The sequence below is a fragment of the Phlebotomus papatasi genome, chromosome 1 (assembly GCF_024763615.1).
Source record: "Phlebotomus papatasi isolate M1 chromosome 1, Ppap_2.1, whole genome shotgun sequence".
Classification (NCBI taxonomy): Eukaryota; Metazoa; Arthropoda; class Insecta; order Diptera; family Psychodidae; genus Phlebotomus; species Phlebotomus papatasi.
In genome coordinates, this window is record NC_077222.1 from 77,059,609 (window position 1) to 77,073,047 (window position 13,439).

Sequence of the window (13,439 nt, forward strand, 5' to 3'; positions counted from 1 at the left end):
CAAAACCAAACTGCGTAAGAGGTTGTATTTTTACGTTTTTAGCATGCTACAAGTGAATTTACAACCTTTTAACCAGATTGGTTTTGTTTACCAATGGAAACCTGCAAACCAAGTAATTATTCTTACCACTTTCATTAAATTGCGGTTGGTTTTGAAGCCTGTATGCCTTCTGTAACCAGCCGACTCTGAATTTTTGAAGCAAACATCATGGGGTTACTATCAGAGATACCTAGAATGTGGTTATCGACTTTCTAAGTCGAAACCCTGGGTCTACCAGTAGCGTTTTTCAGATGTACTCGTGCCTCATAACTATAATATTTGACCATTTTATGTATAACTTTTCATGAATTTCCATAAAATTTGGCAATTAAGCGACGCCGATTCCTTCCAGCAGTATCTCTGGACAATATCCCACCTTTCAACTTTTTGTAATTTGCCATTATAACTTAAATTATGAATTATCAAAAAACTGATTATTTCTTGTTATTTATCATCACTCTTACACCTATATATTTAACATTGACAGCCTTAAAAATGTACAAATCCACCATTTGCCTATCAAATGACATAAGCTCAAAATGTAACCGGTTTACATAAAGTTGGTTGCACGTTTTCACCATTTTGAATTAGTTTTTTTAATGAGGCAACAAACTTTTGATTTTTCAAAAATGACCAACTTTTGGAAATCAATTATTTTTGATATGAAATAAAATTAATTATTTTTTTTGAAAATTATAAATAATATCTACGGATTACAAGGAACTCATCTGCAAAAAGAAAAATTTGGAAAAGTATTTTTTTTTATCATTTTTTTCACTTGATTTCTCAAACATCCATTAGGCAACAAACTATTGACACTCACTGTATGTATTTTTCTCTCAGCTAAGACTTTAAACTAGCATATTTTAATTTGATTTATAGTTAAATGTCGTTATGGCAAAAGTCTCATGTTATAATTCTTTAAGCTCTACTCTCTAATTTCTTCTAAGTTAACCTACTAATTTATTGTTGAGACAATTTTTTCAATAAGATGTTTTAAACAATAAAAAATTGTAAAAATTGAATTTAATAGTTTTATTTATCTATGCGTGTCTCATAATAAAATTTATTAAAATAAAATATAATAAATATAATAAAAAGTATGACAGTGTCCCAGCTGTGCGGAATGTTTCGAACTCACGAAATAAAGCTATCCGCATGATTTTTGAGTGTATAACGGTTTATTAACGATTAAATTGATTCATAAATCATAAATCTTATAACTACACTGAGAAAAAAATTGGGATGCGATTAACTTTTAACCTCATAACTTTAACATTTTTCAGGTGTAAAAATATATCAACATTTTTTATCTTAATTTCACACCTTTTTAAGGGTAAAATTAACATGAAAAAGGGTAATTTTAACCCCTAATACACCTAAAAAAGCATAATATTTACACCGATTTCGGATCAGTACTGCAGGGTAAAATAAACATTTCCGGAATGTTATTTTAACTTTTTCGGATTTCTCTCAAAATTGCTTAAGAAGTCTGCTTGTTAGAATATTTTTGACATTAGTAACATGCCTACGCACAAAAAAAGGATAATCGTGGAAAATAAATCAATTACAATTAGGGGAAAGTGGGGCACCTTTAAAATTGGTATTTTTCACCTATTTTTAAATAAAATTGAGCCTCATCGTGATAAAATTTAGCTTCTCAATCTGTTTGTGCAGCTAAATTATATCATGATAAGGCTCAATTTTTTATAAAAATAGCTGAAAATCCTAATTTCAAAGGTGTTCCACTTTCAAAGGTCCCACTTCCCCCTGCTTGACCAACTCAATACTGATATTTGAACTGACATAGCCGGGTTCGAAATTTCAATACCTTTCCAAAAATCCAAATTTAACCAAATCGGTTAAAAATAAGCCCTCCAAATGAGCTTTGATTGAACTTCAATAATTCGAAATGGCGATTTTTCCGGTAATAGGTATGTATGGACGAAATGTTGACCAAAATTATCTCTAAAATATATCAGAAACTAAAAGAAATCTATACTTCCGTTTTTGAAATAAACTGAAAAAACAAGGTTTTGTAGGGGATGGAGCGGGGTGAGGGGAACTAGGAAGAAAGGCATAGAGGTAATGTTTTGTTATTGGGGGTCACCGAAGTCCGGAAGTCGATAACTTTTATCGTTTAAGCCCCAAAGAGGTGACAATTTAAAAAAAAAAACTAATTATATAAATACTCTCTCTTCGAGTTCGATCAGTAAAACCCAAACTATAAAAGAAGGAATTGAAAAATAGGGATAAGTCACCATATATTAGTGAAATAATTAGTTGATCAAGCACGAAATACATTCTAATTCTTATCTTAAAAAAAACCGAAAATAGACTAGAGAGAGGTCGGGCTTATGATTTTTTAGCCTATTTCTAAATGAAGCAGTCTTTACAATTATTTGATTTAGAACCAGAATGGTTTTGTCTATTAAAATTACATTATATGTTAAAACCTAGTTTCCTTTAGAAATATGTGAAAAAATCTTATAACAATGTAGCCCCGTACCTCAAAGTTGCCCCACTTCCCTTTAACAAGGGCAACAGTTTTAATCAACCCTTTTTGCTGTTTTATTACGCCCATATACGAACACACCATAGCTTATCCTTAGCTTGTTTTCAATCCTTTTTTTTAATAATAAATTTCATGCCTTCTTTATTGATTTTTCTCAGATTATAAAAGGAATGGTCGAGTTAAGAATTTTATCAAGTTAGTTTGTGACTTCCTATGCGACAAAATGGATCTATCAACTTCAGAATCCTCAATACCTCATTGGCTCACGAAAGAATACATCCAGAAAGTGTTGAGAAAATATAAAAATAACGATTCTTTGAATGTAAAATCCTTTCAATGTGTCCAAATCAGTGGTAATAGGGGAGAACAATTTCCCAATTTAATGTGGAGGATCAATGTGGAGTATGTATTAACAAGGTCTCATGCAGTGATTAAAGGATCGTATATTGTGAAAATTGCTGTGAATAAATCTTCATCACAGTGGATTCTCTTCAACTTTGAGGGACTTTTCCAGCGTGAAGTGATAATGAATGAAAAAATGCGGGGAGAAATAATCAAGACCCTATCAATCATTGGTGATAATTCACACCTTTTTCCCGTGGCGATTGCTTGTGACCATGAGAGGGAAGCAATTATATTTCAGGACTTAGTTCCACGAGGTTATAGAATTGTCGATCGAACTACGAGACTTGATCTACCTCATGCTGAAATGGTCCTGAGTAAATTGGCAAGAATGCATGCAGCTTCAGTTGTTCTTGGTCAATCAGATCCGGATATTGCTGATAATTTTTCAGGTGGACTCTTAAGTCAGTCCAATTCTGGTATCAGTAGAATATTTCTAACTAATTTAGATGCATTGATTGAGGAAATTGACAAATGGGATAAATTTGAAAAATATGCATTAAAGTTAAAGAAAATTCGTAAGGATTTTTCCCAGAGAGGAATTGATGCTTACAAACCTTCTGAACGTTTTATGAATGTCCTAATTCATGGAGATCTCTGGACAAATAATGTTCTATTCAAGTACAATTCAAAAAATGAACCGATTGATGTTCTTTTAGTTGATCTCCAATTTTCCTGCTGGACATCACCAGCCGTTGATTTACTCTACTTTTTCCACACTTCCCTACAGGAAGATATTCGACAAACAAAGATAGATCACTTGGTGTACTTTTATCATACTGAATTATTCCAAATTTTGAGCAAATTTGCGACAATTCAATCAGTACCATCATTGGCTGAGCTACAGAATATGCTCCAAGAAAAACGTTTCATTAGTAATATTTGCCAAATTTATAGTATTCGGAATATACAAAATATACTTTTCTTTTTTTTGCAGGCTTTTTTACTGGACTTCTTGTACAACCGACAATGATTGTAGATGATAGAATTATGCCCATGAAACCTTCACGTGATATAGAACATCACAGAGAAAAAGTATCTACATTATACAGACAACCAAAAGTTCAACGAGCAATTAAATATTTACTCCCTTACCTAGAGAAGCAGGGAATTCTTGAATAATTTACTACTGTTAATACGTTTAAGAGATAAGATACGCATTTTTATCAAGATGAATTTAATGTTTTGTATAATTACGGTTACAGTTACAACATCCAATATAGGAACTAGGTTTTCTTGCAAACGAACGTTCTAGATTATGTGTTTTTATTATTTTTTTTCCCTTACACAGGGGTGGATCCCATATAGAATTAAGTGAGTGAGGTTAATTGGATATGTTATTTTTAATACTACTAGTGATTTAAAGTAGATTTAAACACGAGACTCATGCAATTTTGAGCTAGTTCTTTACTTCTCTGCTACTTGAGCGATTGCATGTCCTAGATATCCTGTTATTCTCTATATTTTTCTTAATAACAGACATTAATAGTTTGAAATTTTAGACAGTTTATTTTCGCCTAGAACACAACATTACTTTGCATTACGAACAAGTATCCCAATAAACTAAAATAGTGGTATTCTATGTTTGGTGATAAATCAAGTCACTCTGATAAGCACATCACTTATGTAATTTAGATAAAATCAACATTCATATTATAATCAACTCTTTAACAAAAGTGCCAAGTAATAGTGAAAAGAGAACAGGTTGAACAGATACTTACTTAGGCAAAGACATTTTTTTCCATTGTTCTTACAAAATTAGTAGTGAAAAAAGATTATGCGGTAATTTTCGCATTCATCAACAACTGTAGGTAATCAACTGTTTTGTGTGAAAATTTTTTCCAATTCGCTACTGTGAATGTTTTCTCTTAAGTGTAGCACGCTATGTATTAAAAATGATATAAATATATTTCAGATCTGGAGAGACTTTTCAGTTGTTACTTATTTTTCTTGGTGTGCTCATCTTAAGGTCTCATCAAAATCTTCCATCGTCAATTTGTAAATTTGTCGTTTTTTGGAAAGAATAGAAAAAAAAATGCCTGAAAGTAGTGTTCAAGAATCTATTCCAACTTGGCTTAATGCAAAGTTCTTTGAGGATATGCTCAAAAAGCACGAAAATGATATCAATTTAAAAGTGATATCAGTAAAAACATCAGATGTTACAGGAAAAGGTGAACATTATGCTAGTGTTATGTGGAGGGCAGCCGTTGAAGTGAAATCGTCCAAATCACCAAATATTCTTAAATGTTCCTATGTTGTTAAAAGTGTCTATGAAGATCCCGCAAAGAGTGGTATGTTTGCCATGTACGGAATTTACAAGAGAGAAATCGAAATGTATGAGAAAGTGAGTGTGGAAATTGGAAAAATTCTAAAATCCATTGGAGATACTACCCAACTCTTTCCCAAAGCCATCCATCATGACTACGAAAAGGAAGTGCTCGTTTTTGAAGATTTAGCCCTACGTGGCTTCAGAAATATCGATCGTCGAGAGAGATTGGACATAGTTCAGGCAAAAATGGTCATGGAGAAATTAGCCAAAATGCATGCAGCAACAGCAATTCTCGAAGAAAGAAAACCGGGATTCTTTTCACATTTCAACATGGGCATATTTAATCGAAAAGTTACGGCTTTTCTCGATTTCTTTCTCTCACATCTGGATATATGCATTGAAGAGGTATCCAAATGGGACAATTACAAACAGTATCAACCAAAATTACTAAAAATTCGCAATGAACTCAATGAACGCGCTTCCCAAGTTTATGACCCATCGAAAGACTTTATGAATGTTCTCATTCACGGTGATTTGTGGACAAATAACATTATGTTTACGTTCGATGACAAAAAACAAGCAAATGATTTACTTTTTGTCGATTTACAATTTTCAACCTGGACTTCACCAGCTGTTGATATTCTCTACTTTTCTCACAATTCACTCAAAGAAGACATACGCCAGACAAAATTAGCCGAAATTATTCAGCACTATCATATGCACTTAAGTACTTTACTCAAGAAACTCAACACTAAAAAGAAAATACCAACTCTTCGAGAAATGCAAATTATGATCTTGGAAAAAGAATTTATGGGTAAGTAATAATTCATAATATTAATTATTTTATTTTGCTTTGATAACCAAAAAAAATATCAGTGAAATTTAGTGAAATTTAAGTTTGTGAAGAAAAAAAATAAAGGGGAGCAACTGGTCAAAATTAGATATCGTAGAATCAATAATCACAAAATATTCACAATTTTATATGGGAAGAAGAAAATAATTGAATATTAGGTGAGGTTCTTAACAAACTCACCTACTTTTTAATAAATATTTGAAATATTCAATCTTTTATGTAGATTGAATATTTCGCGAGTTGCTTTCCCTTTGAAAAAACACTTATATTTGATCTGTCCACAGTTGTAAGGGGAAGTGGGTTTGAAATAGGGCTTTTTTCATATAATTTTGAAGCCTTATCACAATGTAATTTAGGGAAATGAAAATTACAAATAAAACAGAAATACTGTGAATTTAATTGATTAGCTTCTTGAGAGACTGCTATAAGCCCTACCTAGACTCGAGCTGATCCTCGAAAATATATAGGGCACTCAGACTAATACTACGGAGAGGATGTGCTAGAATATTTTTTAAGGAAGAAATGAAAGTTTAGTGAAATGTAATCGAGTTTCCTCAATGCATGTATTTTTAATTGTTCTTCAAATCTTTTTAGCTAAGAATTGGAGTAGATAGTGTTTAGTGATGAAGTACGGTGGTACGGAGTGTAATAATAAATTTATATGATCAGTGATAAGCTCGAATCTGAGGGTTTCTTTTAGTGTACATCTTGAATCTTGAACTTTCTTTTTAGATGTTCAACCACCGAGGGCCACTATAAAAAATATTCATCTACAAAAGGAAAATAATATCTTTTACGATTTTTTGGTGCAACGCAATTGGACAACTTTTTGATAACGAGCTATCAATTAAAAAAAAAGAAAATTAAAAGAAACCGGTGCCGGTTACACTCATTTTATTGAATTTGAGGAAAATTATTTTATATGAAAACTGACACAGATTTTTTATTCAAGAGCCCTTTCCATATTATTCAATCAGAGATAAGACCTAAAATTAGGCGGTAAAGGATCAGCACACACACTGAAAGTTTAGGATATTTGATTAGGGGCTCTTTGCTCCACATAATTGACAATTATGTCGAGCATAATTGACAATTATTAATCGGTATAATATTTACAGGGAAGATAAGGGGTGTCAAGGAATACCCGAAAAGCGAAAAAAACGAATTTTGCAAAAAAAAATTACTTATTCGATTTATATTCTGACAAGTCGAAATATTCTTGAACATCGGCCTGAGTCCTGTGACTACATGGGGTTTTCCCAAAAAGACTTCTTTCTTAATATTATATAATCTTGTGAATTCTTTAAGTAAGACGTTATAGAACAAAAATTCTTATAATCCACTTATAGCGCTCTTGGTTCCGTCACTGAGACTATACTAAAAGTAAAGTGGCATACCTACTCTTAAGAAACTTTAAAGCTTCTATAGGACTTTCAATTCAAAATTCTGATTATGAGCCTTTTAAAATGTGCATTGATACACTTGTCAGTATTTATTCTAAAAGGCAGCTATTTTACTTTTTGGGTAACTCCCTAGTAAGCATATAATACGCTGTATCTTCACTGAGAGAAATCCGAAAAAGTTAAAATAACATTCCGGAAATGTTAATTTTACCCTGCAGTGTTGATCCGATATCGGTGTAAATATTACCCTTTTTAGGTGTATTAGCGGTTAAAGTTACCCTTTTTATGTTAATTTTACCCTTAAAAAGGTGTAAATTTAGCATTAAAAAATGTTGATATGGTTTTACACCTAAAAAGTGTTAAAGTTCTGAGGAAAAAAAGTTAATCGCACCCTCTTTTTTTCTCAGTGTTGACATTCGAAATACTCTGAAATTCGAATGAACAAGAAATAGAAACGTTTTTTTTTTTAATTTTTTTTTCAAATTCAGGGATTGCATAGAAAAATCTAAAATTTATAAACACTTTAATAACTTCTATAAAAAATTCTAATTACAATGACAACCAATCAGTGAAGAGATTTTCTATCGTTTTCACACCGAATAGGTTAGAATCAACGCATGGGATGGGCAGTAAAAAGGCGAAATGAAGTGAAAACTAAACTAAACTGATAAAATCGTAACACGCAATACAGACTTTGTTCAATAATCATTTTCAAATTACTTAGAATATACTCGTTTCTAATTAAGCCTGGGTTTCCCGTATAAACCCAAAACCGAAAATCTTCGAGCTTTTATCTTTTCCATCTTTAGTGAATTTTATCTGATCGATTATTATTTTTTTTCTATTAAAAATACATTTTAGTCATTCAGTCAGTTTGGACATACAAAATCTCATTATCAATTACTTAAGAAGTTTCACAATTGCTTTCTTTTCTAGCTTTTCTTGCTGGAGTCATGATGCAGCCGATTATGCTTGTTGAAGATTCTACCAATGCTGACATGGACACTATGCTATCGGATTCAGATGCATCATTGCAATTTAAGAGAAATCTCTATCGTAATCCTAAAACCCAGATAGCATTGAAGTACCTGCTTCCATATCTAGATCAACGTGGAATTTTAGATTAAAAAAATAAATAAAATCCGAAACAAATATTTACTAAGCCTAAAGTAATAAATTTTTCATGTTAGCGTATAGAATCTCTAGTTAAATTTGTATTTCTTTTTTTGTTTGAATGACATGAAAATTTAACCTTGGAGGGTGAGTTTCATCAAGTGCAATGCAAATAAGCTGCAATTGTTGTTCATTTGCAATTTCTCCTGGATAGACGAGATAATGGATGGGTTGTATATATAGAACTTAGACAATTGGTTCATTGGATCAATGTTTGTACTAGAATAAATTTTCTCCAGTTATGGGAGATAATCACAATGAATATAGAATTTTTTTGACTAGTTTGGTGACTCTCATTTTCTGACTATATTTTACGATATTAGTCGCAATGTAAGAGACTCCTATAAATAGAGATGATTTTCTGACACTTTCTCTCCATATCATTTGAGCTTTTGTTCAAGTAACTTGCAAGAGTGTGCACAATGCCTGTGGATATTAAGACAGTGGCTTGTGAAGATAGTGATATACCAAATTGGCTGAATCAACCATTTTTTGAGAATATTCTTCGGAAGCGGAAGAAGGAAGATGGTATTTTCGTGGATTCTCTTCAGCTGGAATTTGTGGGAGGAAAAGGGGAAAATTATGCAAGTACACTCTATCGTGGACAATTCAATAGTACTCTAAACCGAAATAAAAGAAGGTATTCCATGATCATCAAAACAACGTACGAGGATAACCAACTTGCTAACGATATTTTGAGCGAGTACAATATTTTCAAGCAAGAAATGGAGATGTATGATCAAATTCTACCAGAATATCAGAGATTATTGCGCACTATTGATGATCATTCCCAAATTTCACCCAAATCCATTTACTGTGACTATGATAATAGCATTATCGTGTTTGAGGATCTCAGTGCTAGGGGTTTCAAAATGGTTGATAGGAGAGTCAGGTTGGATCGTTATCATGCAGAATTAGTCCTTATGAAGCTTGCACGACTTCATGCAGCATCTGTAGCTGTTGAAGCTAAATCCACCTATAATTTGAAGAAGTTTCAAACAGGCATGTTCAACCGGAAAACTTCAGGAGTCTCCTCATATTTCCTCACCAATCTCGATGCCCTCATTAATTGTATATCAAAGTGGAAGGGTTACGAGTACTATGCTGATAAATTGAGAAAACTTAGACCACATCTCGAGGAAAGAGCACGACAGATGTATGACCCGAAAGACGATGACCTTAATGTTTTGATACACGGTGATCTATGGACTAACAACGTAATGTTCAAGTACAATAATCAGGAGCAACCAATTGACGTGCAAATAGTTGATTACCAATTTATGTGTTGGGCACCTGCAACAGTTGATCTTCACTACTTCTTCAACACTTCACTCATTGAAGATCTAAGACAAACCTCAATTGATGAATTGGTGCAATTCTATCACAAACATCTTAGTGATACGCTTCAGAAATTAGGTTTGGGCGAGAAAATTCCAACACTTCATCAATTTCAAATATCTATGCTGAAAAATGAATTCGGTCGTCTAATTTACGGTCTTTTAAGTCAACCAGTGATGATTGTGGATGGTGAAGCAGCCGCTGATGCGGATTTCAATGCAATTATTGGCTTGGACAGCAGATCACTTCAGTTCAAAGAGAATGTGTACAAGAATGAAAAGGTTCACTGTGCCATACGACACCTACTCCCTCGATTGGATCACAGAGGTCTGCTTGATTGTTGAACACACTACGAAGCAATTATTACCAATTTAATTTGGGCTCTATGACGAGATCACAAGAGTTCAATTGAATTCAATTGCATCATCAAAGTTATATCAAATTTTCTACTGATTTTTGCAGAATTCCTGAGTTTATCATGGGTTGTGGACTATTTAGAAAATAAATAAATAAATAAATGAAAATTAAAATTCTCACCCTATCAATTCAACACCCTATGGTGCGTTTTTTTTCTTTTTGAATTTAAGGTAATCGTATTTACTCAGTAATACTTATATCTCGGTGATTTTTATTATCAAACAATTATCAGTTCTGAGTCAATTTCCCACTCATATCAGGGACGGATCTAACTTTCTCATTTTGTACCCAAGTAGCAAAATATACTATTTTTTGTATTTTTCCCCCTAATGTCTCATATCTTCATAGAGATTAATTTTAATGTTCTCACACGTTCTATAATAATTTCGACGTAGGGAATAAATTTTACGTTATAAAAAGGTAAAAGTTACACGAAATTTTATCAAGATCATATTTTTTCTTTTCTATTTAGCATAGGATTATTACATAGTGTTAAGTCTGTTAAAAGAGATGGTAAAGCGTCCCAGCTTTGCGGAATGCTCGGACACACGAGAAAGAGTTGTCCGTCTATTAACTTTTCGTATGCTTTTTGGGTACACACCTGCTTCACTATTGATTAAATTGATTAATAAAATTTAAAAATCATTCCGAAATAAGAAATTGCTTAATTAGATTTTAGAATATTTTAGCATGAGTAACAAGCTCTCGAACAAATAAAAAAAATCCTAGAAAAGTAAATCAATTACGGGTAACTATGCCGACTCATTACCGATTAAGTCCGATGCAGTCGGGTTGGAAATTTCAATATCTTTCAAAAAAATCCAAATTTATCCAATTTGATTGAAAAAAGATACTTTAAAGAGGTTAAAGTTTTATCTTCGACAATTCGATATCGAAACGATTTTTGAACATAGGTATCTAATATTTACCTTGACTACTTCTAAAACATATTCGAAAATGAAAGACATCTTACGAGCCGTTTTCGAAAAAAACCAAAAAAGACATTTTGGTTTTTTTCATTTAGGTTTTAATTTTGGAGGGGCTGGAGTGGGTAGGGGGAAATAAAGAAAGACTATCCTAGACAATGTTGACTTCTGAGAATGGGGGTCGTCGAAGACCGGAAGTCGATATCTCTTACCATTTGGCCTCTAGCTCTTTCACGAGTTGGAAAAAGAGTAGATTATATAACTGCTTTCTCTTCCAGTTCGAGCTGTAAAATGCGGTCCTAGTAACGGATCAAGAGCAATTCGCAAGTTCAAAAAACCATGCGGAAGAAATTTTTTGTCGCTTCCAGGAGCCATTCCTTTGCCTATAATGCTGTCTTTTGGTTTTGGTAATTCTTATTCATATCAGATAAGTGTTTTATAAGAGACGTTTTAAGTTATATTATATATTTTTCAAAAGTCATTCATAATCAAAAATCCCGTACACAATTTGAATTGAGCAAATTTCTCGCAAAATGGTTCAGAGCTGTGATAAATTTCAAGAACTTCTAGAAATCTTAATGCTCGATTCAATTTAATATTAAAATGTGAAAAATCCTTGTGTGATAACACAGTTACAAAGAAATTATCAAATTATTAAATTTCACATTAATATTAAAAAAAATCTCATTATAAGATCTAGAACTACTCGAAATTGTTCATTCAGTCAGGACATATCTGCTAGAATTGCTCAATGTTACGATGGACTGCGGATTGTCAAATGAGCAATCAAATCACAATTATTATTACAATTTAATCACAAATAAAAAACTCGCGGGAAAATTGTGGCGCAAAAATTACCCGAATGATTGTAGGAAAGTAATAGGGTAAAGTGGTATAAGTTGGACAGTGGTACAAGTTGGACAATGCAATGGTACAATTTGGACAGGGCTTTTTGTCTTGATAAATTTAGTACTTCATTTTTATTTGTATATTTTTAATGCTTTAATTTTATAATTTGGTTCCTTGTGCTTTAAAACAAATTTTGTACTATTTTTATCAAGAAAAAAAGCCATGTCCAACTTGTACGGCCGAATTGTCCAACTTGTAAAACTAATTCCAAATTATACACTTCACCCTACCCGATAATAATTTATTGCTTATAATTTTTTTGTTCATAAATTTGATCAACGTTATTTATTTTCTTAAAAGCAATCATATTAATGCTATTGTAATCTATTTAATTAATCATTTTTTGTGGTTAAACTCAACCTTTTATCACTAAATATTCCATTTTTAAGTTTTTGCGAAAAATTGGAAATTTGAATACATTTGAACTGAATTTGAATGTAAAATTCTGTAGTATGGTAACGAAGATAGTTCTTCAAGTTCTAATGTTATTTTTTGGACAATGTAATGTAATTATTTCAAGTAAAATTTACGTAAAATTGAGGTCAGAGAGTAGCTACTTAACTTAACCTGCAAATTAAATTAAAAAATCCTTGGAAATTGTAACAAAAACTCTGTTGAGGTGAGTTTGGTAATGTTAAGGGAATATTTACTAATTAGTTTACAAAAAAAAATGAAACAAAATTTCTAAGAGAGAATTGTGGTATAATTGATAAGAACACGCCTCTTAAAGGGAAGAATTCGTACTTCGTAGAAGACTCTTTTCGGAGTAAAATTTGATGTCTTCTCGATGCAAAAACATCAGACGTCTAGAAAAGGGGTCTTTACAGGATTCTAACACATATAATAACAAAAATATATTTATTAATATAAAACAAACTTATAATCCCATCCGACAGTATAAAAAAATATTTTTTTGGATTTAGAAAATAAAGTGTAAAGAGCATTATGCCCAGCGCACAATAACTTTTGTTTGTAAACATGTTTTCTAAATTTTCTATGAGAGTGAGCGAGATGACTAGATCTAGATCTCACTCACTCTCATTGAAATGTCAAAAACATGTTTACAAAACAAAAGTTATTGTGAGTTGGGCAGTTCTTGTATTATTTAAATTATAAGGCAAATTAGAAGTGTGATAAAAATTTAAAATTAATATTAGTAAAATTATCACCGCTTTAAGTGACTAATGCTTGGACT

At 32.0% G+C, this 13,439-nt stretch overlaps 4 protein-coding genes across 4 annotated transcripts in view; 3 read left to right on the forward strand and 1 right to left on the reverse strand.

Annotated features, from left to right (window-relative positions):
* The window catches only part of LOC129804095 (protein PET100 homolog, mitochondrial), a 225,944-nt gene that overhangs the window by 102,582 nt on the left and 109,923 nt on the right, over positions 1 to 13,439 (reverse strand). The gene's annotated exons all lie outside the window — the stretch shown is intronic.
* On the forward strand, positions 3,093 to 4,243 carry LOC129805836 (uncharacterized). Its single transcript, XM_055854081.1, has 2 exons — positions 3,093 to 3,831; positions 3,894 to 4,243. Exons 1-2 carry the CDS (start codon positions 3,093 to 3,095, stop codon positions 4,076 to 4,078), a joined length of 924 nt encoding a protein of 307 aa, XP_055710056.1. The 3' UTR covers positions 4,079 to 4,243.
* LOC129804004 (uncharacterized) lies at positions 4,270 to 8,935 on the forward strand. The gene is made up of 2 exons (XM_055850950.1): positions 4,270 to 6,039; positions 8,418 to 8,935. Exons 1-2 carry the CDS (start codon positions 4,992 to 4,994, stop codon positions 8,606 to 8,608), a joined length of 1,239 nt encoding a protein of 412 aa, XP_055706925.1. The 5' UTR covers positions 4,270 to 4,991; the 3' UTR covers positions 8,609 to 8,935.
* On the forward strand, positions 8,971 to 10,537 carry LOC129803968 (uncharacterized). Its single transcript, XM_055850874.1, has one exon. It carries the CDS (start codon positions 9,077 to 9,079, stop codon positions 10,334 to 10,336), a length of 1,260 nt encoding a protein of 419 aa, XP_055706849.1. The 5' UTR covers positions 8,971 to 9,076; the 3' UTR covers positions 10,337 to 10,537.